We start from the raw sequence: 25,125 nt of genomic DNA, 5'->3' as shown, positions 1-25,125 counted from the left end.
GAAAAAAAATTAGTATTATGCATAAAGAATTTGCATTATCAGTTGAATTAGACAAAGTTTCCTCTTCCATTAGCCCTTTTGATGATCTATTTATACATCTTCATATATACATTGTTGCACACTTCTTTTGATCATCTTGAAGGGTGAATCTTGAATAAGCCCTTTTGATGATCAGTTTATTTGATTGTATGGTTGGTTAAAGATTGATTTTGATCTAACTTGTTGTGAATGCAAAATCAACACATCTCGATATTAAATTCTTGCACACTTATTTTTGTCTATCTCGAAGAATTGCTGCCATTCTTCTATGATTGAAAAGTGCTCGAATTAAATCTTCTATACTATCCTTTTACTCTTGAGAGTTTTAACTTCCTTTGTGCTTTCTTTTTATAAATTTTTTTATAGATTAACTTTTTATTAAGAATACAAGCAGACTTTCCAGCATTTACAGTCTTTAGTTTACAGAATTCTATAATCGGATAAAAATCTCCGATCACAATTTCAATTTTGTATGTAATCCCTATATTAAAAAAATTTTATTTCCATTTTTTACATGTAAAATTTTATTTACTTCAACTTTCTTACCTAATTACTCCTCATATTTTTTAAGTAAAAAAGTTTAAAAATAAGTATAATTTCTCTTAAATTCAGCACTTTAAATTAGAATTGAGTATATTTTCTATCAAAATTATTTCTCATATTTTTTATATGCAAAAAGCTCAAAAATGAATATAATTTATGTTAAATTCAGCACTTTAAAATAGAATCGAGTATATTTTATATTAAATTGTGCATAGCTTTATTCTTACTCAATATAATTCATTCTAAATTTAATATCATTTAAAGAAAATTTAATATACTTTCCATCCAATTGAATACTATTTAAAAAGAATTTAGTATAATTTTCATCTAATTGAGGTGGAAAAAAAATCGTGTTCAATTTGATAGAAAATATATTAAATTCTAATTTAATGTGTTGAATTTAAGTAAAATTATATTTATTTTTAAATTTTTTACCTATCATTATGAGAGACAATTAGGTAAATTAATCTATTATATTTGATTAGGGATAGAAAATAAAGATTTTTACATATAGAGACTACATGCAAAAGTTTAAGTTTTGATCGGGGATGCATGTAAAATTTTTCATTTTTTTTATTGCACTAGTTTATTCAGGCCCTGTACTTAAATTGTCCAGAGCTCAATGATTTAAATCTGAACTTGTGCACACACTTGCATCCAGATACTGTCTGTCATCAGACTTTACGATAGTAAAATAACATTAACACTGAACACATTCAGCAACAACATTAACACTGAACACATTCAGCAACTTTACTAGAGAAGTGGCTTCTCCAATGCCCTAATTTGATAGACGTACATTCAGCAACTTTACTAGAGAAGTGGCTTCTCCAATGCCCTAATTTGATAGACGTACATGCTTCTGGGTCTCAAGATACGCTGATCGGAGCAATACGCGATCAGGTATCCGTACTTTTTCTTTTCTAAAAAGTAAAGCTGTATGAGCATAATATTCAATACTTGGCTCGACGAGAGTTTTGAATATATTAAAAATGAGTACATTACCGGTTTTATTTAATGGATTAATGATTTAATTAGATTAGAATGACAATCAGGTTCCTAATGGAGCTCCTTAAAATCTTGAGCTTGCTATATATTTTTTGATAGACAAGCTCGAACAACCTAGTAAGTTAAACATTTTCAAATTTAGATTGCCTTGGCTCGTTTAAAGCTAACATAAAAGGCCTTTCTTCTTTTTTCCTTAACCATGGCAAAACTTGCAGGTATAGAACGAGTTTGCTCATTGCTGCTCTCGGAAGCCACACCCTTATCCAAATCCTTATAACTGTTAGTTGCTTCTTGGACTTCTGTACAATTATTCCTGCAACATGCTAAATAAGAGTCCTGCCGACCAAATTTTCACCATGAGATAAAACATCATTCCCAATTATAATTGTTGTATTGGCTCTCATCGTATTTTTTTTAATGTCGTAACCTTTGTGAATATTTTGATGATGGGAGATAGAATATTTATGTGCTTCAGTGTTTGATACACGTCAATCTTCATTAGACAATTGTTTTTGCATATGATTACTCGATATCATGACAAATGTGTATATATTTTTTGCTTCATGAGCCATGAACAGTGAGCAATTGAGCGAGTATCCCCACGGCACGTAGTTGATCTCAGGAGTTTGTAACTGGAGTTTGATGATTGTAAAATTGATTTACTTTTAGAAATTTAATTAAGCTTAAATTATCAGTTTAGTTTGGATTTCATCTGAATGCGAGTGTGTGTTTTTTTATATACAACATGTAATGTATCAAATTAAAATATCATATTCTTTGTTATATTTTTATGTAAATCTGGTAAATATTAAGTCGTTCACAATAAAGGTTGGAAACCTTTTCAATTGCTTCAGCATAGGGATGTAAACGAATCGAATCGAATCGAATAGTATTAGACTCGAGCTCGGCTCGTTTAATTTATATTCGGGTTCGAGCTTTGCTCGAGCTCGAATCGAACTTTTATGACAAGACTCGAGCTCGGCTCGTTTTAAAATTATCAAGCTCGCGAACCATACGAGTTCGGCTTGTTATTATCTCGATTATCAAAGTTAACGAGTCTAACTCGTTAAGTGAGTTCGGGCTCATTTTTGGACTCATTTTAGAGCTCGTTTTGACTCATTTTAGAGGTAATTTTTTTACTCATTTTAAAACTCATTTTAAGATTCGTTTTAGAACTTATTTTTTTTTGACTCGTTTTAGAACTTGTTTTAAGGTTCGTTTTTTTAGCTCGCGACCCTATAAACAAACATGTTCGCGAGCTCACAAGTCGAACATCCTTAAGCTCGAGCTCGGCTCGATAAAATTATCAAACTCGAAATCAAATTCGAACTCGATTTAATAAGATAAATAAATAAATTCGAATGAATTTTTTATCGAATCGAATTTCGAATAATTCATAAACCGTTTAATTTATTTACATCCGTACTTCAACCAGAGAGAGGTTTAAAGGACACACTAGCAGGGAGGCTTTTGCCCGAAATAGTTTAATTTATTTACATCCGTACTTCAGCAAGAGAGAGAGGTTTAAGGGACACACTAGCATTGAAAAATTAAACTAGTGCGAAAGAAGGGGAGGGAGGCTTTTGCCCTCATTTCGCGCAAAAGCTACCCTAAAAGCCGGTTGATTCAATGCTGCACGCGAACAGCTGGAATTATTTAAATCGCAGTAGCGTCGTGCTTTACAGGGGATTTTCATGCGATCTGCGTCTGAAGGCCTCCTTTATTCTAGTTTTCCCACTAAACATGACATAATAGATCCCACTAGAGAGAGAGAGAGTGCCACTGAATTTGAATGAGTGGATGGAGAACACTTCACGAGGAGAAAAGAAAAGTCATAGCCATCATCGTCGACAAGCATTCAACTTTTTAATTTCCAAGAAGCAACTTGTTAATTCTAATCATCAGTTTCACCTTTTAGGATCAACCCCACCGCCCACTACAGCAAAAAGCAGTAGTCCCCCACACGCCAAGAGCACTCGAAACCACATCCGAAGATTCGCAAATCAGAATGTTTTCTACCTTGCTCTTGCATCATACGACTTTGACAAAAAAAGGATAAGAAGATAAATGAGGCCATGATTGGTGTTCTTGTGTGGTCGAAACTTTATATGTCACGACTGACTTACATTGGACTAGGAAGGGGAGTTGGGTTTGGGTTTGAGCATCTGGGCTTCAGGCTGGTGCGTGTCGCACATCGCCATGGCGAGTGATATCGGCATCATGCAGAGGGACTTCGACTGGAGGAGCTGCATGGCAGCTCCAATGTCTTCCTGCATCAGTTTTGCTACTTGTCGCTCGGTGCCGTCAGTCGAACACTTCTCCCACACTGCCTCTCCCTAAGGAAGAGTGCAAGGGCCAGTTAGATTAGATCAAGTAATTAATTATCATCGAAATGCGACAAACAAAGAAAGAAAATAACTAGAGAGCATGACCAATGCATGTAAGAACTTTACCTCGACCAATAGTGGAATTTCAGCTATCAGCTGAGCCACAGCGCCGGCACCACCAAGCCTGCTCATGCTCAGAACCTACCATTGAAAAAGATTTCAGTATGATTGTGCAACTATATATGATGAAATTAAATAAGCTTGTAGGAACTATCGCAAATATGGGTAAGATACTGATAAAAGAATTAGTATTGTTGATTTACCAAAAGAACTAGAGAAACCGCAAGCCTTAATATGAAATGATCAAACATGAACAACACAGTTGCTACAGCAGGACCACTTTAAAGCATATTTACCTTCACTTGCAGTCTCAAGAACTTCACATAATCTAAAACCTCATCGAGCATGGCCGCTCTATCTGTCTGCACAGGTAAAAGTCCACAGTGAACAAAAGTAACTCGAAATCAGTATAATATATCTCAAAGAAATAATTTCTGAATCTGATACCATATGGAACCAAAAGAATTAAAACATAGAGACGTGACAATTTTCACACAACTGTAAAGGAAAGCATTTTGTCTGTTCACCTTATTAATGTTGGGCACTAAATCATGCAGTGCTCTTATCCTTTCTGCTATTCTTTCTCTACGTAACTGCAGGTCAAAGGAGAAAAAAGAAGCAGGTTAAGTGACTAATACTCGACCAATTATTTGAGCAGAAATCATCGTAACAGGTCGTTTTTAGATAGCCAGAAACGTAAAACAACTAAAGAATTTGAATTGTTAACTATGATGGCAAGAGATGCAAAATCAAATAAAATTAGTGAGAAATTTTAGGCCATCTATTTGTGTTACAGATGCATAACCTACCCGCTCGGCAATGCTATGAGGGTCAGTGGCTTGGCCGCGCCTTGCTCGCACCTTCGGACGTTGTTGTGGCATTACGGCAACCCCCCCTTGTCTTACTTGACCGTGGAAAGCCTAAACAAGTTTGAAAAATAACCTCAATGAAGCTAAAAATGAACAAGATTCACAAAAATATAAATTCTACAAGAGTATCAGAAATATTAACCGGTATATGAGAGAGAAAAATTAGATAGATGAGATAGAAATGGAAAAGCAGCTGAATCAAACATTCTATGTTAGATTTGATCAGCAAACAATGAATTTTTAGCTCAGTAAACATTTTCCTAGTTCTTGGAACGGAAACATCTTTGTTTGTTGATGCATTATTCCTTGTGTTCTTCCAGTGTATCAGCTAAATCAAACATCACCCTAGCACTAACTCGAGGAAAAGATCCATGATTTTTCAGCTTCTAGACATCACATAGCTTGTAGAGATCATTTTCTTTATTTCTTACTTAAATCTCTTGATTTCAACTTTATTAATTCGTAGAAAACTTCAAATTTGGAGAATCCCAGGGGAAAAAGGAAGCCATCTTATCCACAAAGTAAAGAGAAACTAAGTAGAACAAGCATACTAATTGAAGATTGAAGATTCATAGAAGGAGGGATTTTCATATGTCAGCTTACAGGATTAGAACGAATTTGATGCGGCTGAACGAGCTCTAACCCAGGCGTAAACAGCCCTGCTGACGAGAACGCATCCCTAATCTGCTTCAGATCCACAGAGCCCGAATGGAAACATAAAAAATCCGAACTAAGAGGAGCGAGGGAAGGGAACCGATCATTCACTCACCGCCTTCCTATCGGGTTCCTCGCGAGGCTGGTTCGCGCTCGATAAGCCGTGCTGCAAGCTAAGCCCTAGCGGGAAAGGGCCACCCCGGAGGACGCCGCCAGAGTCCGCTGAACTCCGATGGAGTGGTGCTCCGGCCTCCACGACAGAAGCGTAGGACGTCGGCATGGAGAATATGTGCTCGAAGAATTCATCTTCGTTTACGGCCACAGGATGCTGCTGCGGCTGATGCTGGTTCGCCATGGCTGCCATCGCCGGAGGCAAAGGTCGGCTTTTTAAAAGCGAACGACGAATTAACCAGGGAATATTTCATTTTAACACTCAGGTTTTGCTTATTTTTTTCATTACCCTGTAGAGTTTAAGAGTTTGCAAATTCTCATTGTCTTATTTCTAATTAATAACATCACTAACAATAAGTTAATGATGTAACAAATATATAATCTTATTTCATTAAAATTATAAATTATCATTTCATCGTCATTTTTATAACATTAGCGGTTGGATGGTAAATGATAAAAAAGTTCAAAAGTATTTTGACATTGATGCTTTGAAATTTATGTAGATGTTTTTGAAAAAACAAGTAACTTTAGGGTAAAATTAGAGTTTTCTCATTAATTATATAAAGAAAGGAAAAGATATAAAGGAAGAATAAAAGAAAGCCAACGTGTGAAAAACGTGTTATAGGGTGGGGGAACTCAATTAGTTAAATTCGAGTTAAATAATAAAATTTAGTTTCAATTCCTAATGTGGGTAAATTATCATTATTTTTTTTATTCTTAGTCATATTTATAAACTGCTAAAGTAATGACCAAGCAAACAAATAATCAAGCTGAGCATCCCTTGATTTGTGTTTTAAAACATCAATGAACATTGCTAGAGGAAAACACAAATAACTGAAAAGGATGGATAACGGAGAAGCAAGAAAGAAAAACATCCAAACTCAGTTCGAACTTAGCAACACCAAGGGAGCAGGAAAACTTCGAGTCCCAGACAACTGGTTTCTAAGCAAATATAATAAATTGACAATTCTGGAGAAACAAAATGATAACATAGACTGCAACATCGATTTCGCCCGAAAGCTACTTATTGGGGCTGCCATCTCCATATGCAACCAGTCCATTGGCTGCGTTAGGGCTGCTGGATTTAGAGGTGCTTCGAGATCTTCCCTTGTCGGCAGTGCATGCACGTCCTGCATCAGATCTAAACTTCGAAAGGCTAGGGCTCTTTGATCTTGATTGCTCTCTAGCAAAGCGAAAATCATGTCCTTGAGGACCGAGGCGAGATTCAAGCTGACTGCTCGGAGCAGGCTTCTGCCTGTCCAAAGGGCTTCGACTTTGTCTTCGGCTCTGGCTCCGATCCCTCTGCCGGCCGCGAATAGGGCTACGTGACAAGCTCCTGCTTCGATCCCTTCTGGTGCGGTATCTAAAAATACGATGACATCATAAAGTGAATTTGAGTTAGTTGCCAGTTCAAGTACAAGTTCTAATCATTTTCTCTTAACAAAACGGCTAAGCTAGAAGTCGAAGTTGAGCAATTAAAATTAGCAGTGCAGTACGGTAGCTGTGACTTCATGTGTGTGCTTGATAGATTCCAGCCATTTTCCGGAAGAATCAAAATAATTCCTAGATAATTCGTTTAGCCATATGTTTTCTCAAAACTCCTACAATCTTCATGAGACTCACGGTTTCTCAAGAATGACCAATTCCAACCAATCTGTGCAAATATTTTTCCTCTGATATAATAGATAGAGAACATTTGTTTTCTCTGCTATAGTTTCAACGACTCCATAGAACAAACTCAAACAACATAAAGCAATAATCAGGCTAAAAATCAGATCTAAAAGCAAGACTAATAGAAAGAGTGTACGCAGCAAATACCCGGGTGGACTATTGCCTCTTGGAGAGCCTCGGTAACGTCTTACCGGAGAACGATCAGCATAGAATGGACGTCTTGGGTACCTACAAGATGGACTCCCGTCACTGTCCATTAAAAATCTACCCAAGCTTCAAGCAGGTTTTTTAAGTCGACAAATACCTATTTCTTTCTCTTCCAAGTTCATATCGGGCTCTATAGTAGTGGGAGCGAATAGGAGAATGCTCTGGTGATGGTGTCCTGTACTTCCGTACATAGGCATACTGTTCGCTAAAACCCCTTCCCTTCCTAATGCGTTTTGGAGGACCTGTAGGCGATGGCTTTTTGGATGAATCTAATTCCCGCCTTGGGCTCCTCGAATGACTTTTGCTTCTTCTGCTGATTCCTCTGTCCAAACTTCGGTCAGCATCACCAGAATGTTGAGCTCTGGTTAGGCTTGATGTACGCTCCATGCTTGGGAGAGCCCCACGACTTCCAATGGAATATTCTTTTGGTTTGATCGGGCTCCTGCATGACAAATTGCACGTAATGAAAATTACAGATGAGTAATGCCGGAGGCCAGTTAATGAACAAGTAATACCTGGATTTTCTTGACCTCTCACTTGAATTGGGAGGTTTTTTGGTCCTTTCATTAAATTTTTCTATCGAGTGATTTGTTACGTCTGGATAGTCTCTCTTTTCTTTAGAAACATGTCCTGCTTCATGTGAGGCATTACCATCAGGATCTACTATCCTTTCACTTTTGGATGCATTTCCAGTAGCTATTGGTTTAACTGATGCTGCTGGAAGAGATTGTTTCCTTCCTATTGAACGTACCAGGTGATTAGCTTTTCAGCAAAAAAGCCAAGACAATAAACAATTGATAGAAGGGGGGAAAATCTGGCTATAATCATATCATGTTACAGTGTCAGCATACAAAGACAATATATAATACCCAAACTATTTCAAGAATTAAAGTGCAGAAAGTACAATCAGACATTTGCAATCAAAACAATTGTGAGTCCCACAATTATCTGGTCATACAAAGTCACAATTATTTCATGCATTTTGCACACAATGGATGCCTTGTCGCTAAAACTGAGGTTCATGTTTAAACCAAAAACTGGGTGGCTCTAAATTTGTGCAGTAGCATTCTATTTCCAGAAAATATAGGACATAGAATGAAGGGAAGCACAAGCTCGTGATCTTTGTTTGGAGACTTTGGAAGACACTTTGCTTTTGGGATAGTAGTGTGCTTGTGCTGGTTCATAAGATCAAGCCATCCAAACTACTTGGGGTCAACTACGTAAATCTTATCCCTCCATTGAGTTTACAGAGTATCTCACTGATAATATTCAAGTAAAATTAAGTTGTTCTTTAATATATAGATATGCTGGTTCATAAAGATAATGACAAGATTTATCATCTGCCTAAATGATGCGAACCAAACAAATGACATACTTAAGCAAGGCACATACCACAAGTTAATAATTAATAGTTTTTACCGTTTACAAAAATAAGAAATCAAGTGGACATTAATTAGCACAAGAATTTGGAAATATTGCAAAGCATTGATTATTATATGCCGTACAGGTGTCATAACAGGATGTGTCTGCAAGGACAGAGTGAAAGTCGCAAGGCCAAAATAGTGAATTTGTTACCGGGTTCACAAACAATAACAAAGCAAACAAAAAACATAAAAATGCATGAAATTATAGAAAATTGAAAGATGCCGGATGCCATATTCAAAAGAATTTAGTCTGAAAATAAATCATATATGATAGAAGAACTTCAAAAGAGCAACTGTGCACCATCGTTTTTAGCAGAGATATCAGTATGCTGCGGTGATTGCTTGAAGTTCTTGATATTATCATGAGGACTAGGTTTTTCTCCACCAGAGCTACTATTGCTGGTACTTCCACTCTCTGAATCACTGGAACTTATTGAGCTCCTACAAAATGGAGCACATTTTATTAAAAAAAAAATTGCCTGTCTTTTGTAGCACATAAAATTACCTTTATATCAGAGCTGACATTAACCAACATACCGTTTGGCTTTACGAGTAGGTCTGTTGTTGTGAATTTTTTGCTGCCTATCTCTATTGCGATCATTCTTTCTTCTACCATGTTTATCTTTGTTTTTTCTTAATGTTCTCTTTCTCCTCTTATACCTAGAACCACTTGAGGAACTTGTATATGATGAGTCAGACTCTGAACTAGAAACACTATCAGATGAGTAGGTATCAGAATCAGAATCATCCGAACTATAAGAATCAGATGAATATCTTCTCTTTCTCTTCTTTCTTTCCTCTTTAACAGTTCTTTTGTGATTTGACCTTTGTTCTCCACCAGAACTATCACTAGAAGAACTATCTGAGCTGGCTTTTCTAAGCTTCTCTGCAAGAACTACAGATGTGTCAGACAAACTAACAAAACACACATTCCTTTGTGTTATCATGCTTGCTTCAGATCTTACCCTTCTCTTTTCTTGCTGCAACTTGAATCTTACCAGCAGAAACTTCACCACAATCAACAATTTTTACCATGTAAAGGGGTTTTCCTTTCTCAGTACCTGCATGTTCTATCTTCTTCAATAATGCTGAACTACTTAGTACCTTCCCAAACACAACATTTTTGCTGCAAAACATCCAGATATATCTTGTGAGAATCAGGGGTAAAAAGTCACCAGCAGCCATAATAACCTTTTCATTGCACAGCTAAATAGATGGTAAACAAAAATCCAAATCTTCATATATGATATAGTCCATATAAAGTTCATAGAAAGGAAAGGGTTACCCATCAAGCTCTGGAGTAGCCCTGAAGGTAATAAAAAATTGAGATCCATTTGAGTTGGGGGCGGAGCTTGCCAATGATAGAAAGCCAGGTCCTGCATGCTTGAGCTTAAAATTTTCATCTATACAGAAAAGATTGACATCAGGACAACATGTTCCATGACTAACAAATATAGAATAGCATGTCAGAAATCATATGGTCCTCTCCTCCCATCATATACCTGGAAATTTTCTTCCATATATGCTCTCACCACCAATGCCTGGAAATAGCACATTAATTGGGCTTTCAAAGTATATTTAGCAAGAAGTCACATGGAAAGTAGAAGCCTGGACATAACAAAGCAATACCATCTTGTCTTGATAAATCGCCACCCTGTATAAAAATAAACATCATTTCCCATTGATAACGACCAACTATTTGGCATTATTATAAAAATCAAACCAAGTTGTAGTAGTCATTGAAAATGATGAATAGGAATACATATTTTCATAACTAACATGCAAATGCAAGAAACAACCCAACAAAAAAATATCCACAGGATACATCCCAATGAATTGATATGAAAAGCATTTCTATATTATTTTTTAGCAACAATGAACAGTGAAAGAAACGTACTTGAGCAATAAATCCTTTCACAATTCGATGGAAGGTTGAACCCTTGTAACACAATGGTACTTTTGTAGAAGCTCCAATGCCTTTTTCTCCTAGACAAAACCAAAGTCGATGAATTCAAAAAATCCTTGAATATTTTCTGATAAAATGTCATGGTTCATCACTCTATTAAGATAAGTGAAAAGCCTTATTATCTTCTACTATCTAAATATTGTACTCCACCCACAATGAACCAATCATGGCCGGTCTCAAGCCCAAATAAAGGAGGAGGGTTGCATTAGGTTGCCAGTCAGCATTAAAACTATGGCAAATGTTCAATTAATTATACGCCTCAAGCATAATATCAATAGAAATAAAATATATCCGACTCCTAGAATTAAGTGGTAAAAGGTAAAAGATGGAAAGCAAAATATATTTAAGGAAAAGGTAGGAGTACAAGTATTAGGTGAAATTTATGAATGAAGCAAAGAATGAAACTTTTGAACGATTATATCAAAAATTGGATACAAAAGAAAGTGAAAAAAAATTATAGAATAGCTAAAGTGAGAGAAAGGAAAACAAGATATCTTATCTAAATAAAATTTTTTAAAGATAAATGTAATAGAGTACTAGTAAACGATGGAAAAATAAAAGACCAGTGGAATGTGTATTTTCATCAACTTTTTAATAAAAATTTAGGAAATCAACTTAACTTAAGTAATTTAAGTATGTGAAATAAGTATAGAAATTGAAAGTTTTATCATAGAATTTAAACTTCAGAAGTACAACAAGCTTTAAATGGGATGCACAATGAAAAAGTCGTTCGAAAAATGATATTCTAATAGAGGTATGTGCCTAGAGAAATAAGGTATTGAATGATTTATAAAATTATTTAACATGATATTGAAAACGAAAAAAATATATGATCGAAGGGTAAGTACTCTAGTTCCCTTATATAAGAATAGGGGAGACGCACAAAATTATGCAAATTATAGGGGTATTAATACCATAAAACTTTGGGGAAAAGTAATAGAACAGATTAAGAAAGGAGACCACGGTGACGGAAAATCAATTTGGATTCATGTCTGGAAGATCGACAATAGAAGTTAATCATTTTCTTAGACAACTAAATGAAAAATATCGGGAGTAAAAACAAGATCTATGCATAATATTCATTGACTTAGAAAAAACTTATGATAGAGTCCAAGAAAATTATATGGAGAATTCTAGAAAAAAGAGGTGTTAGCATAACATATATTGAACTAATTAAGAATATGTACGAAGATATAATGACCAGAATAAACTTCAGGAGGAGCAACTAAAACATTTCCAATAAAGATAGTGTTATATCAAGGATTAGCTTTAAATCTATCTTTTTACACTAATTATGGACGAAATCACTACACACATTCAGGACACAGTACCGTGGTGAATGTTATTTGCAGATGATATTGTTTTGCTAGATGAAACACGTGAAAAAGTAAATGCTAAACTAGAATCTTAGCGAGAAACACTAGAAAGGAAAGACTTTAGACTTAGTAGAATAAAAACAGACTATATGAAATTTAAATTTAGCAATATTAGACGTAATAAAACAATTGTTAAGATAGGAGATAATGAGTTATCCGGGACCAAGAGCTTTAAATATTTAGGATCATTTTTGCAAAACGATAGAGGGACTGAAAGAGATGTCTTACATAGAATATAAGCAAAATGGTTGAAATGGAGAAGAGCGTCGGGTGTTTTATGTGAATGTAAAGTACCTCTAAAACTTAAGGTGTATGCAACTAAATGTTAAAAGAAAGTTCTACAAAACTACAGTTACACTTGTTATGTTATATGGAACTAAATGTTGGGACTCAAGCACATGAGCAAAAGATGAGAGTTGCAAAGATGAGGATGTTAAGGTGGATGTGTGGACATACGAGGATGGACAGAATAAAAAAATTGAGAGCATTAGAGAAAAAATCGAAATTGCATCTTTTGAGAGAAAATTCCGAGAGAAGTTTAAGATGGTACGACATATACTTAGACAATCAATAAATGCTCCAGTTAAGTGATATGAAACTATGACAAACACACATATCAAACGAGAAAGAGATATACCAAAAAAGACTTGATTAACAATAAAAAAAAAAAGATAAAATTTATTTAAGTATAGATGATGATATAGTAGGAGATAGCTCAATGGCGTAAAAGGATCCATATAGTCAACCCCACCTAATGGAATAAGGCTTGATTGTTGTTTTTGTATGATCATGCCAAAGAAAAGATGCACCAGATAGAATATTCAACACAGATTAATATTTATTCAATTAAAAAAGCTAGTAAATATCCCATTACAGAGAGTTCAAATGGTAATGGAGAACATACCAGTACAAAGTGCTCGAAAATTCTCTGCAATTTTTGGAACTACATCAGCAAAAAGCTGTAAAATCAAGTGAGAAAAAAAGGTAAGACAAAAGGGTGCGACATTTTAACCAAATATCTTTGAAAAAAGTAAGCCCAGTCATGAAAACCAATAGAATACCTACCTCTATATCCATTCTCTCAGGAGGCTTTCCATCCACCGAAATCTCAAGAAAAACAACAGGATTCTTCTTCGTTGCCATTTTTCCTCAGTTGAAAATGCTGCAGTTAATTGTCAAAAAATCCCTCTCAAAATAGTAGTTCAGAATATTTATTGCCAGCTCAACCATTCTTTCTATAAATTGCTTCCAAAAAGATAAACTTACAGCCTCAAATTCATGACCTTGCTCGTAGATCATATCTAAGGTAGGGGAATCAAGTGCTGGATTAGGTCAATTTTCAAACAAAATTGGATCCAACCTAACTTGTCCGGATCAAGGAATATTAACCCAAAACCGTATCCAAAACCAAATAGGGTAGAATCAAACATTATCAGTTTTTAGGTCACATCAAACTACTTACTAATGTTAATACAAGAAAAGGTACTTCATGCAGTAAAAATAAAATTTTAATTTTATAAATTAACAAAAGATATCAAAAAAACAAATTTAGTATCATACAATTATAAGTATACCCATAATCAGTCACCACGGCCAAACTAAAATGATATGGCTCTTAATTGTGTAGTGGTACTCTTTTATTATTATTTAACATTATTAAAACTTATCAATAAATACAGAGTTCATTGAATAAATGACTCAGATTAATTACTAATAAGTATAATGGGTGATCTATAATTAAATTTTGAGTAAATTATATCTTTATATAATTAAACTTGGGTTGGGCATGGCTAATTTGTATTTTGGCTTAGATAAAAAATAATCCAAATCATCAAAACTTTGGGTTCGGATTTAGTTAGCTCATATATCTATTGGACAAGGTTTTTCCCCCACCACTAATTTAAGGATGTGACAATAAGAATACATGTTTGATGTTACCATTTTAACCTATTTTCTAATTGCTGAAATCCAACTTCTAAAGCAATTGAAGATCAATCTAACAGACAGCATGTCACTCCACCCTACCTGGTAGTTGTGTTTCACTCTGTATCATTGTTATTAAGACAGTAAGATGACTATTTTAAAAAAAAAAAAAATCAGAAATCAAATTTCTGAAATAATTTCTCATTCAGATGGGCACTCTACACTGTGGATTTTATAGTGTTGTTGGACACAACAATGACAGACTGCTGAGTCATGAGGTAGTCATATATTCATATCTAGAGTGATACATGGTGCCACTCAACAAGTATAGGAAGAACACAGTTTTCCTACATGCTATTAACTTACAAGTCGATGTATAAGTAGATTGCACATCTGTTGGTAAAGTTGTAACCCATGCAGTTATATCAGTCATTAGTATTGTTTTCACTCCTGTTTGTCCGTTGAGATAATGTGATTATTTACAGTGGTATTGCATTCATGTGGTTGAGTGGGTTGTAGGTTAAATGATGTTGTTGCATTCTTCAATATTAACTTATAGCATTTCCATTATGCTTGTTGAATTCTACTCAATGTTTCCTACTGATTTCCTTTACCTTTTGCCTCTAGATCAATAAGAGGGTGATAAGTTTGAGTCAATAAGAAGTCATTGAGATGGCAAGACGCAAGATAGAGTGTAGCTAACATGACACTTTAAGTTTATATGTGAATAAAAGTTTTGGCATCTATTATGTATATTATCAATTTTCTTTTATTAAAGTTTATGCATCATATTTGGACCATATATAAGTGTGTTCTTAGGACATGGGATGGATAATGTTGTTACTTTCCTTTTTGTTAGACACTCCTCTCAATTAAACTAGTGCAAATTCTGTTGTTCAGTTTAGATTACTGGCACTATGATTATATGTATACACAACTGGTGACATGTTAAGAACATTCTCTAGCACCACAACTATTCTGTCAATGCTCAAATCTATCGTATTAAGGAATTATCCTGCAGATGTGGATCCCATTTCAACAGACAAAAAGGAGATCCACACAGGGCAATGGCAACTTCATGTGCTTTAGCTCTTAGAATGCCATTGTCATGGGACTCAAGTGGGGTATGCGAGCAAGAGAGAGAATTGTGGAAATGGAAACGAAACCATGGATTATCAACTCTAAATAGGTCTAAAACAACGGCTGTTAGGGCAGTTGCAAGATGAAAGTGTTGCAGACGTCTATATCTGAAACTATTCTGCATGGATCGTGCTCCCAAATGTGCACTAATAGGCGAGAAGAACATAGCTATTTCACGTTAGATGTTTTGTTTTCCCCGGATTCAGCTATGTATGGATCAAATTCTCACAAGGTACAGAGGAAAATTAAGGCTTCAATTTACCTAGAGGTATAACGCAGAGTATCCCTTCACTCAAAAAGAGAGTTCCGCAGCGTTGAAATGGTCGGACAGAAGGGCGCCCACGACTCGATGGGAATAAGACGGCGTCGGAATATTGAATGGATGACGCGGGGTTGGAATCGGAAGGCGGTCGTCGGAGGCGATTGACTTCAGACGTGCATCGGAACAAGCAGGTCGAGTGGCGGCGCCGCCGCGGAAGCAAAGTAGGAAAGACCGACGAGACGAAAGAGGAAGGATGAGGGAACAAACAAAGAAAAGCTTATTAGGGTTTTTAATTTGGGACATTTTCAATTCAACCCTCAATGTATTAATATTTGTTTACATCAGATATCCAGATCAATTCAATTAGACGGTCTGATGTCACATTTAACTCGTCAAATAAATCCAGAAATTACGATGACTCCTATCGTTCAATCGAGCTCAATATCTCTCTTGTGGTAAACGACAATTTCTTTACCCATAACTATTAATTATTAATATAAATAATTAAGGTATAGAGAAAGATATTATTGAATTTTGACTCTAAATTTTATATAACAATATTTCATATCTTAATCATTGTACTATTCTGTACATCATCTCATGCATCACTCTGAAAAGACAAACTCATGTTACTTTAATATTTATCAAAAAGAATATCTTTTTCGAGTGCACTTCACATTTTATCCTCCTAATAAATTTAATTTTTTATATTTTTTCAATTATTTTCTCTCTCTTTTCTTGATGATACATAGAAGAGAAAAAAAAATATTAAGAAAAAAATTAAAAAAAAATAAATTTAGGTAAAATTGAAAGTGCACTTAAAAAATAATATTTCTTTTGATAAATACCAAAATGATATACACTCAATTCAAAATCTTAGATGCACCATTTGATAAATTACCGTTGAGATTTAGATGATCTGAAATTAGGGATGTCAATTCGAGTAGGTCGGATTGAATTTTTTTTTTAAATGAACACCGACTTGAGAACTAGATGACTCAAGAATTTTTCATCCTTGAGTCATCTAGTTCTCAAGTTGGTGTTCATTCTAGTTCTCAAGTTGGTGTTCATTTGAAACTCGTGTTGGATTGGATGGTTTAAGATTTAAGGTTTAGGGTTTAGAGAGTTACAACAGATGAAGTCCTGATGAAATCCTGTCAGGGACTGGCTGAACTAAGAAATTTTACCTAATTTGTCCACCAAAGTATTCACATCATCCTCGTTGCGGCCATCGATCCTATCGTTCAACAGATCCTCCCAAAATTCCACATTCAAATCCCCCTCTAACTCGAGTTCCGACAGCTTCACTTGTTCTTGGTAATCGTCCTCACTCACCAGTCCCTGCATCTCCAGGGCCAAGTCGCCCAAACCCAATGCTTGTTCCTCCACATGGAAGTCCTGTGGATCGTCGTTTTCAGCTTTGACCGTAATACTAGTTCCGGCATCATTCTCTGGAGCTCTGTCGATCGGACGTCGCCTTTTCTTTGATATCTCCTCTTCGAGCTCCTTAAAACGCTCCTTTTGCTCGACCAGCTGGTGTAAGAATCTGGGGTTCCGAATCAACCGGGCCAAGAATTCCATCATCTGTTGCTGCTTCTGCTCAGTCTGGTGCAGCTTCTCCTCCATGGCTCTGAGACGGGACCTCGTGTTCTGCTGCTCCTGCCGCAGCTTCACCAGCTCCGTTAGCAGTAGCTGCTTGTCGCGCTTCAGCCTGTCGATTTCGCCTTCGAGTCCGAATTCTCCGACTTCGAGGAATGAACCGAGAGGCTGCTGTGAAGGAAGATGAGAAGCTGGTTTTCTTCTCTTTATGGTCTTGAGAAGATGCTTCTGGCCTCTCAGAAAGCCCTCGTTTGCGAACTCCCACCTATCAGGATCCACCTTCCTGAAGCCCTGCCCCGAATAATATACCAACATGACTAGTGAGAATCATGGTGAATGAAACCAACTAATATCAGGAATTAATATAGTTTTCGTGGAGTTAAACTTGATGAACTCTGCTAAGAAGCCTCTTTCGGGGGAAAAAAAAATTTACTGTTCAAAAACACACCAATTACGAGGGAGATCCAATGTTCTACAAAGCAAGTGGCAAGCTAGATTTTTTGCAATTCCAGTGGGGAAAGCTAACCATTGTTGCCAACTTTCCTCCAAAATGAACTGAACATAGAATACAAAAAGAAAAGGATGCAGATAACATAGTTTCATGTCCAATTCAAGTTGTATTACAATACAACTCAAGATTGGAAGAAAAGCTAACAGAGAGGGAGTCAACTTCTTTGCCAAACCAAGTATTCTATTATTTGTTGTTCACACTTTAAGCTTTACAAGGATGATTATGCATTAAAGAATAACATACAGAAGACATCTTCTTATCCGGTGAACACATCTAATATCATTGATCAAAAGAAAACAAACTTCAATGAAAAGACAGAAGAATTCAGCATAAACCAAATCAGTGCACAAGTATTCTCAATGTTATTACCATTTGACTGCAAGTTCAACTCTATTCTAAATGAAAAACCATTCAGCCAAATACAAAGATGATTGCAACTGTCAAGCATTTATTTTGTGCATGGAGACTGCAATTAGTAAACAACCGAGTAAACTGGAGTGTTGAAGCTCAGAACACTACTGACTTCCTTTTTCATACATTCCCTACCCAATAGTAAACAGAAATCAGGGATACACAACACACACACACACACACAAGATTTTAGTAACAATAGCTGATAAGATAACACAGCATAATGAAACAGACTAAATTTCAAGTTGACAACCGAGAAAACCGGAGTGTTGAAGCTCAAAACACTACTGACTTCCTTTTTCATACAATCCCTACCCAATGGTAAACAGAAATGTGGGATACAACACATACACATGCAAAAGATTTTAGTAACAAATAGCTGATAAGATAACAGAGAAAAATGAATACAGCCTAAATTTTAAGTTGACAACAAATTCATCTACAGATAACAGTTAAGTAGCAGACTGAATGTGCTACATTCAAAACACTTACATAGGTATTTAGCTGCCGCACAAAGCTGGAGAAGTTGTTGTGCTTGAAATATTTTGGAAGAAGAGTCATTGCGAAAGCTTGAGGATTCCAGACAACAAAACTGTTGTTGGCAGGGCCCCATGACACGATCTGGTCGGTGCTGGCATCATCAACTATTTCATAGGTCTTCGTCAGGAACGGCGGCGGACTGACATCATGCAACCCATCCATTGGCCTAGGAGGATCCACAGCGCCATCGACGGAACCAGAGCATGCATCAGAGAAATCATGGAGCTCCTCTTTCAACGTCTTCACAGAACGACAAATACAGATTGAAGATAGAGAGGCAAGCTCAGAACGGGAAGCAAAATGCTCCCTTTATAGCAGAAATTTTGCTTACAACAGGAATATGATGCAATTTTAATTCGAAGATAATAGCCGACAAAGGCAGCGAGCAAAGAACAAAATGGAGAAGCACGATAAACAGTGAGCCTGATGTGAAAGTTGAACGAATCAAAAACAGAAACATCTGTAGGTTTACCACCAAAATCGTCGGTCCTCTACGCCATTAGATTAGCAAGATATCAGCAGAAAAAAACCGAAAGACAACGCTTTGCAAAGAACAAATTGAAGAAACAATACAAGCAGAGAGCTTGACGTGACGAATGGGATCCCGACGAAAATGAGGCAGCAGTTATCATGATTGCCACCAAACCGAAAGAAAAGAGTGAGGATTAACAACAGTCATCGGTTCTCCAGAAGAAAAACATGGAGAACAAAAGGGAGAGAATGATCCTGACGAACGAAAGAATTGAATTTACCAAATCTTCCTGCTTGGAGTCGAACAAAATGCAGGTTTAGGATCGCTTAGCTCTCTTCCATAGTGCGCTGAAGTAAGGTAGAGTGATCGAAACCGGAGAGTTGCTTGCGTAAGCGTCATGAGCCAGGAGGAGAGAAAGGGGATGCCGCAAAATAGCAATTCTCCTCCTTTGTAATAGAAGATTCCAGAGCTATAGGAGTGACGAATGGAAGTTTCTAGAGGACCCAGGTGTCATCTTCATAGCGCGCCACCAGAAAGCAACGGAAACGGTAGAAGATTCTGGAAGCGGTCGGTGAGTGGGGTAACTACGATGAGATCTTTTTTCAGATAATTTAGGCTAATTTTTCATTCTTTAGCATGACAAAAAATTTAGAAAAATAAAAGATTTTTTTTTTAATTCGCTCAATTTCAATTGTTATTATGCGGCACATCTAATTGTTTATTAAATTTATCTATTATTTATCCACTAAGTAAACAAGGAGTGACACGGTCTAGTCCGGACTTCCGACAAACTCATTTTTGACAATGATGACAACGAAGATGATGATTGCGAAAAATCAAACAGGTTGATGCAGTTGTTTCCGTTCAATAACTAGCAAGGTCTACAAGGATACTTGTGTATGGTTGTTCTTTGTCGTTGCTGTGCTCAGTTCTGATCCGCCGCTCTGGCCTTCTTGTTAATACTTCTTTCTAAAAGAAGGCCAATGTTTACACAAGATATGCGAAACTCAAAAAACTATCATTTAAGGTACGAACTCAAACAAGCCAATTTTGAGCTAAAATCAAGCCATAAGCCGGTTTCTAAGTCATCTTGTTGATCAGGCTCATGTTCGCAGATGTAACCAACAGGGCAAGGACCATTTTGTATGAAATACAATTACATATTTGCTGGGTGGTTTATGCAACTTGACCGAATCATTCAAGAACTTCAAAGGAGATATAGATTCTTAGAAAGGATATATTTTGTCAATTATAAGCAGGAAATATAGATCCGTTGATCTGCAACAATATTTGGATACAGCCAAAGGTTTTTAAAAGGTTTCACCTTAATTAAATATATCGTATACCAGAGTGGGGGCGGGGCATAGTATATTGTGCAGAAGAATATACACGTTTTGGGATGTTACTTGCAGAATATGATCTTTTTGGCTCACAGGGTGCCAAACGTGTTCTCTCCACTGTAAGTCATATAGAGAAAGCCATCCTCGTCCTTGTTCTCCTCGTAGATGGCAGACATCATTGCAGCTGGAAGGGAAGGAAAACTAATCAACCTATTCATTGTGGAGTTATTAATCGATTGACTTGATCTTTATTGTTTAGGGGTTATGTTTACCTGTGGGTGGCAGCGAGTCCTTGACGAAGATGAAGATGGCCTTCTCCGCACTGAGCTTGATCCTCTTGCGCACCACGTAAACAAACTGCCCAACTGTGAGATCAGCAGGAACCAGGTACCTGAATTAAATTATTCAAGTTTCTGTATTATGATTCAGCACACAACCTTGAATAACAAATATGAAGAGCTAAACTAAGCAAATCTCATTTTACTATGCAATGTGTTTTTTTTTTTAAATGTTGTATGCAAGCAAGCTTCAATTTCATGATCAACTTGGTAAGATGACAGCTTCGCCTTGCTATGTGAAGTTAAAGTTAAAACTTGTTTATGTTCCACATGGAGTTGGTTTACAATGCAGAAAGTCAGCATTATGAAACTAGCACAAAACTATTCACGCATATGAATCAAAGAATGAATAATTAAATGTAGCAACCAGTACACAATAGTATTCAACAAGAATAAAACTTTACTATAAATCCTTTGAAGTTCTTGAATGATTACACCTTATAAACTTATATCAAAGGAGATAGATTCTTCACTATAAATCACGTTCAGGTGCATGCCTTCAAGGGTGCATCGTGTCAGTGACAAGGTTTAAAATAATGTGTTTTACTGAACTTCCAATCTCCAACAAGAATGGTATCATTTCACTATTAAGCAGCGTCGACTCTCTAAAATGTGCCAAGATCAATCCAAATAACTTCTAATCTTATGATCACCTTCCCCGTAACTTGTTAGTTTTAAATATAAGTTTATAGCAATTAAAGAGTCAATCAAATTAAAACTTTTAAATAAAAAATTATAAAAATATAATACATATGTCAACTAATGATTATACCTTATAAATAACAAAATGAGTGTGAAGCATCATATAGGAAAATTTGTTCTTATAGCATTATAACAAATAAAGAATCAATTGAATTACAACTATGAAAGAAGAAAATTACAAAAAATATAATAGCCATCTCAAATTGTCTTACATCGGAAAAGAGGATTTGTTCTTGGAGTACTATAAAAATCATCCCCATATTATTTCCTAATGCCCTGGATTAAGTAATGCTTCTCGAACATCGAATATAGAAATAGGTTTCTACATGTCTGCTAATTTATCTAGGTTAACGACTAGAAGTTTGATTGGACTAGCACAATTTGAAATGAAACCTACTCAGGTACAAGATACGGACCCATCTCAATCACTCCATCTATGCTTGCACTCCTTTTTGTTGTTGTTGGTCCTCGGATTGGTGCTCTCTTCCTCTTTCTTTGTCTTTAGTGTTTCATCTCCTCCCAAAAATTATAGATGGAACCGACTGATACCGAACAACATAGAGGTGCCAAATGATATCAATTCTAGATGGACTCTCTTTCACTTATGACAAACTATACATTCAGATTATACCAACCAAAATAGTTTGACACTTAAAAAACATGACTCCAAGTATTGAAGAGAGAAAGATACACCTAGTATTCAATAAAAAAAGATGCTTCTAGTATCGAATAACAAGTACACTAAATACCCTTCACAGAGAACCACATAAAGGAGGATCCACACTCCCACTAAACAAATAGTGAATTTTAGTGTAACCAAATATGTGGGAATTCTATGTTTGGATATATCTTACATCAAATTTCAGATGATTACCCATATGATTCAGAAATGAAGAATTATCATGTGAAAACGTGGCAAAAGAAATGGGAAGGATGTGTTCAAGAAAACTAACTTCTTTTTGTCAATGTCTGGTATATCGCTTCTCTCAGCCTTCTCCACAATCACCTATGATTCAAACAATTAGATAATATACACAACAAACTAGTTATATGAATGGTTGAAAATCAATGTAACATTATATTTACTCACAGGAATTCTATCGGGGTACTTCTCCCTGATCCGATCAGCCTCTGCTTGCCTCCTTTCTGCATATTTGAACACATGAATAAGCTTACAGAACATCTCGCTCCAATAGAAAACATTAAGTTGTACATATTGCATGTGAAATATTCAACTAGAAAGTTAACGCCCCGCCTTGTCTATTTGAAAAGCAAGTGTGGGAAAAGTTATAATGAAAAACTAAATAATTAGAAAAACTATGCAAACAAAAAATGCATTACATCTAAAAATCATAGAAGTCCTAGACATGACCAAAAAACGCCCAAACGGGTATAACGTTTTCACAACTACCATGAATCATTATCATAGCACAGTCTTATTCCTCCCTAGTCCAACCCTAAAAACATCAACTGATAAAATGAAGAGAATGACGAAGGAATTATCAAGAGACTTATCTTAAACATCAGTATCTAGAACCAATAATAAGTTCGAGAACAAATATATTTACAGTTAAAATAATATTAAAAAAAAAACATAAAATCGTATGAAATCAGGCAACTGATCGGTCTTCTACAAACATATGAACCAATATTTATCATATAGAAGACGATAGGTAAAACAATAGGATGATCTTAAGTATCTGTATTCATAAATTACAAATCTTACTAAAATTAATTTTTTCTGAAAAAAAATTAAAAGCCAGGGAGGAATGCTCAATCCCGATTCTCCGGGTCAAGCAACAGCCATAAGAAACTTATTGAGAGAGTTACACCATCAGGACATTTGCAAACCAGATGTAATAGCACAAATCCCAGTGTCGGATTCTAGAGAAGATAAATCGGCCAAACCCTAATCGACTTGCCTCCGTTTATTGAATCAAAAGAGAGGGAAAGAAAGGAAACGAACCGAGTGGATGCTCCAACTTGAAGGAACTCTTCGCCATGGTCCCTTCGGCCTTCGCCCTTCAGCCTTCGGCCTTCGCCCTGCGATTCCAAAAATAATTCCGATGTCAACCCCATGATACAGAAGAGAAAAAGGGCAAAAAAAAAAAAATGTAGAATCTCATTGATTGAGATCAAAAACCTGGAAAATTACACGAAGGCGATAGGAAAAGTCGCAAATCGAATGATCGAGGAAGAAAAACGCGATTTGGGGGAAGTCGCCAATGTAACGTTTTATTCGCGTATATACCAGGAAAACTGCGTTGTTTGTTGTCAAAAGACAAAAGGCCCCACAACTCTACCCGGGTAGGTCCATCCATCTTCTTACGCATTTTTTATCTGATTTAGTGTCGAAGGACCCTGCTGTAGTCCAATGAAAAGCTGGTAGAGTTTTGGGTACGGAGATCGGGCAGTACGTCTAGGGTAAGGTAAATCAGGAAGCTAACCGACGGCTTGGGTGACGACGCCAGATTCCCTCCATAAACAACAGTGGATCCAGGGGCGATCCGGTCAATTGATTGTGATCTTTTTACTAATTTATCGTTTTTCGTATTATAATTTAGAACAGAAAGAATAATCGAAGACTTTCTAGAGATTGTCTTTCGCTCAACGCATAATAATCTGACCGCTTATCAATCGCCGGAAAACTTTACATATTTTAAATTAGAATAAATCACCGGATCTATTCCATCTTAATCGAACAGGAGCTTATCTCATCTTCAGCGAATGATCTTCCATGACTGGGGATATAAAATAAACCAAAATAGTATTTAAACGGTCTAAAATTGAATCATACATCATTGGTGACAAAGCCTGACGTACCAACTCAACTATATCTACAGTCACGCATCTTCCAAACATAATCGTCCACCAACATGTCATAATTTTATCGGAATCCTAAGATTTAGGAGCAAGAAATTTGAATAACTTTTATTCATTTTTTTAATGATAAATTTTGATGGAGTTAGATAGATTTTTTTTTAATTTTTATAAAATCTTATATAATTGTGAAAAAAAATTATAAAGTTATATAGATTTTTTTATAAGAATTTTACAGACATTTATAAATTTTATAAAAATTTATGGATTTATGTGAAAGAAAAATTTTATATTTCGTTATTACTAATATAATAAACATCATCCCAACATTGATTCACTATTATATCTCTCCATGATATTTACTCATTGTTATTTTTAAATATTAAATAATTGATCAAAGTTTTATATTGCATGATTACATGCAGGTCCTTCTTATAAACCGAAAGCTTTTGACGAATTAAAGAAGCATAAGACGAGAATCTCGAAAGAGATAGTTAATGATGTGATCAACAAGATAAACAAGTCGTTCAGTAAAGACGAGGTCTTGTGGCGCTTGATGTTGCAGCTCGACCTTGATGTTTGTCGTGCCTGTTCTAAGAATCTTGAGCAATTGGGCACTTTGTTACCTCTCAAATCAAGTTATACAAATATTTAATCAATTTTTTAATTATATATTTTTAATATAATACTAA

At 35.8% G+C, this 25,125-nt stretch overlaps 4 protein-coding genes across 6 annotated transcripts; all 4 read right to left on the bottom strand.

The window, feature by feature from the left end:
• Nucleotides 1-3,453: 3,453 nt before the first annotated feature.
• LOC121980993 (transcription factor bHLH7-like) lies at nucleotides 3,454-5,949 on the bottom strand. Of its 2 annotated transcripts, XM_042533290.1 has the most exons (8): nucleotides 5,676-5,949; nucleotides 5,510-5,590; nucleotides 4,847-4,957; nucleotides 4,565-4,630; nucleotides 4,334-4,399; nucleotides 4,044-4,118; nucleotides 3,717-3,926; nucleotides 3,454-3,629 (listed from the first exon to the last, which is right to left on the bottom strand). In XM_042533290.1, exons 1-7 carry the CDS (start codon nucleotides 5,922-5,924, stop codon nucleotides 3,723-3,725), a joined length of 852 nt encoding a protein of 283 aa, XP_042389224.1. In that variant the 5' UTR covers nucleotides 5,925-5,949; the 3' UTR covers nucleotides 3,454-3,629; nucleotides 3,717-3,722. The 2 variants fall into 2 exon arrangements, with proteins under 2 accessions (XP_042389224.1, XP_042389223.1); XM_042533289.1 differs by having other exon boundaries at nucleotides 3,454-3,926.
• A 613-nt stretch (nucleotides 5,950-6,562) lies between these two features.
• Nucleotides 6,563-15,969, bottom strand: LOC121980992 (peptidyl-prolyl cis-trans isomerase CYP63-like). 2 transcript variants are annotated; one of them, XM_042533287.1, is made up of 14 exons: nucleotides 15,701-15,969; nucleotides 13,441-13,537; nucleotides 13,280-13,334; nucleotides 10,931-11,019; nucleotides 10,663-10,687; nucleotides 10,536-10,574; nucleotides 10,319-10,436; nucleotides 9,999-10,159; nucleotides 9,571-9,928; nucleotides 9,335-9,474; nucleotides 8,125-8,347; nucleotides 7,707-8,051; nucleotides 7,550-7,630; nucleotides 6,563-7,094 (listed from the first exon to the last, which is right to left on the bottom strand). In XM_042533287.1, exons 2-14 carry the CDS (start codon nucleotides 13,516-13,518, stop codon nucleotides 6,752-6,754), a joined length of 2,055 nt encoding a protein of 684 aa, XP_042389221.1. In that variant the 5' UTR covers nucleotides 13,519-13,537; nucleotides 15,701-15,969; the 3' UTR covers nucleotides 6,563-6,751. The 2 variants fall into 2 exon arrangements, with proteins under 2 accessions (XP_042389221.1, XP_042389222.1); XM_042533288.1 differs by having other exon boundaries at nucleotides 9,571-9,919; nucleotides 15,701-15,968.
• An 875-nt stretch (nucleotides 15,970-16,844) lies between these two features.
• On the bottom strand, nucleotides 16,845-19,684 carry LOC121980991 (heat stress transcription factor A-2b-like). The gene is made up of 3 exons (XM_042533286.1): nucleotides 19,514-19,684; nucleotides 18,714-19,001; nucleotides 16,845-17,590 (listed from the first exon to the last, which is right to left on the bottom strand). The coding sequence occupies exons 2-3, from the start codon at nucleotides 18,921-18,923 to the stop codon at nucleotides 16,874-16,876; spliced, it is 927 nt and encodes a 308-aa protein (XP_042389220.1). The 5' UTR covers nucleotides 18,924-19,001; nucleotides 19,514-19,684; the 3' UTR covers nucleotides 16,845-16,873.
• Nucleotides 19,685-20,452: 768 nt separating this feature from the next.
• LOC121980990 (autophagy-related protein 8C) lies at nucleotides 20,453-23,866 on the bottom strand. Its single transcript, XM_042533284.1, has 6 exons — nucleotides 23,757-23,866; nucleotides 23,580-23,656; nucleotides 22,704-22,759; nucleotides 22,567-22,619; nucleotides 20,846-20,964; nucleotides 20,453-20,757 (listed from the first exon to the last, which is right to left on the bottom strand). The coding sequence occupies exons 2-6, from the start codon at nucleotides 23,614-23,616 to the stop codon at nucleotides 20,663-20,665; spliced, it is 360 nt and encodes a 119-aa protein (XP_042389218.1). The 5' UTR covers nucleotides 23,617-23,656; nucleotides 23,757-23,866; the 3' UTR covers nucleotides 20,453-20,662.
• Nucleotides 23,867-25,125: the final 1,259 nt, after the last annotated feature.

The sequence above is a fragment of the Zingiber officinale genome, chromosome 5A (assembly GCF_018446385.1).
Source record: "Zingiber officinale cultivar Zhangliang chromosome 5A, Zo_v1.1, whole genome shotgun sequence".
Classification (NCBI taxonomy): domain Eukaryota; kingdom Viridiplantae; phylum Streptophyta; class Magnoliopsida; order Zingiberales; family Zingiberaceae; genus Zingiber; species Zingiber officinale.
Note: the sequence above shows the minus strand (reverse complement) of the source record. Positions and strands in the feature narration are given on the sequence as shown.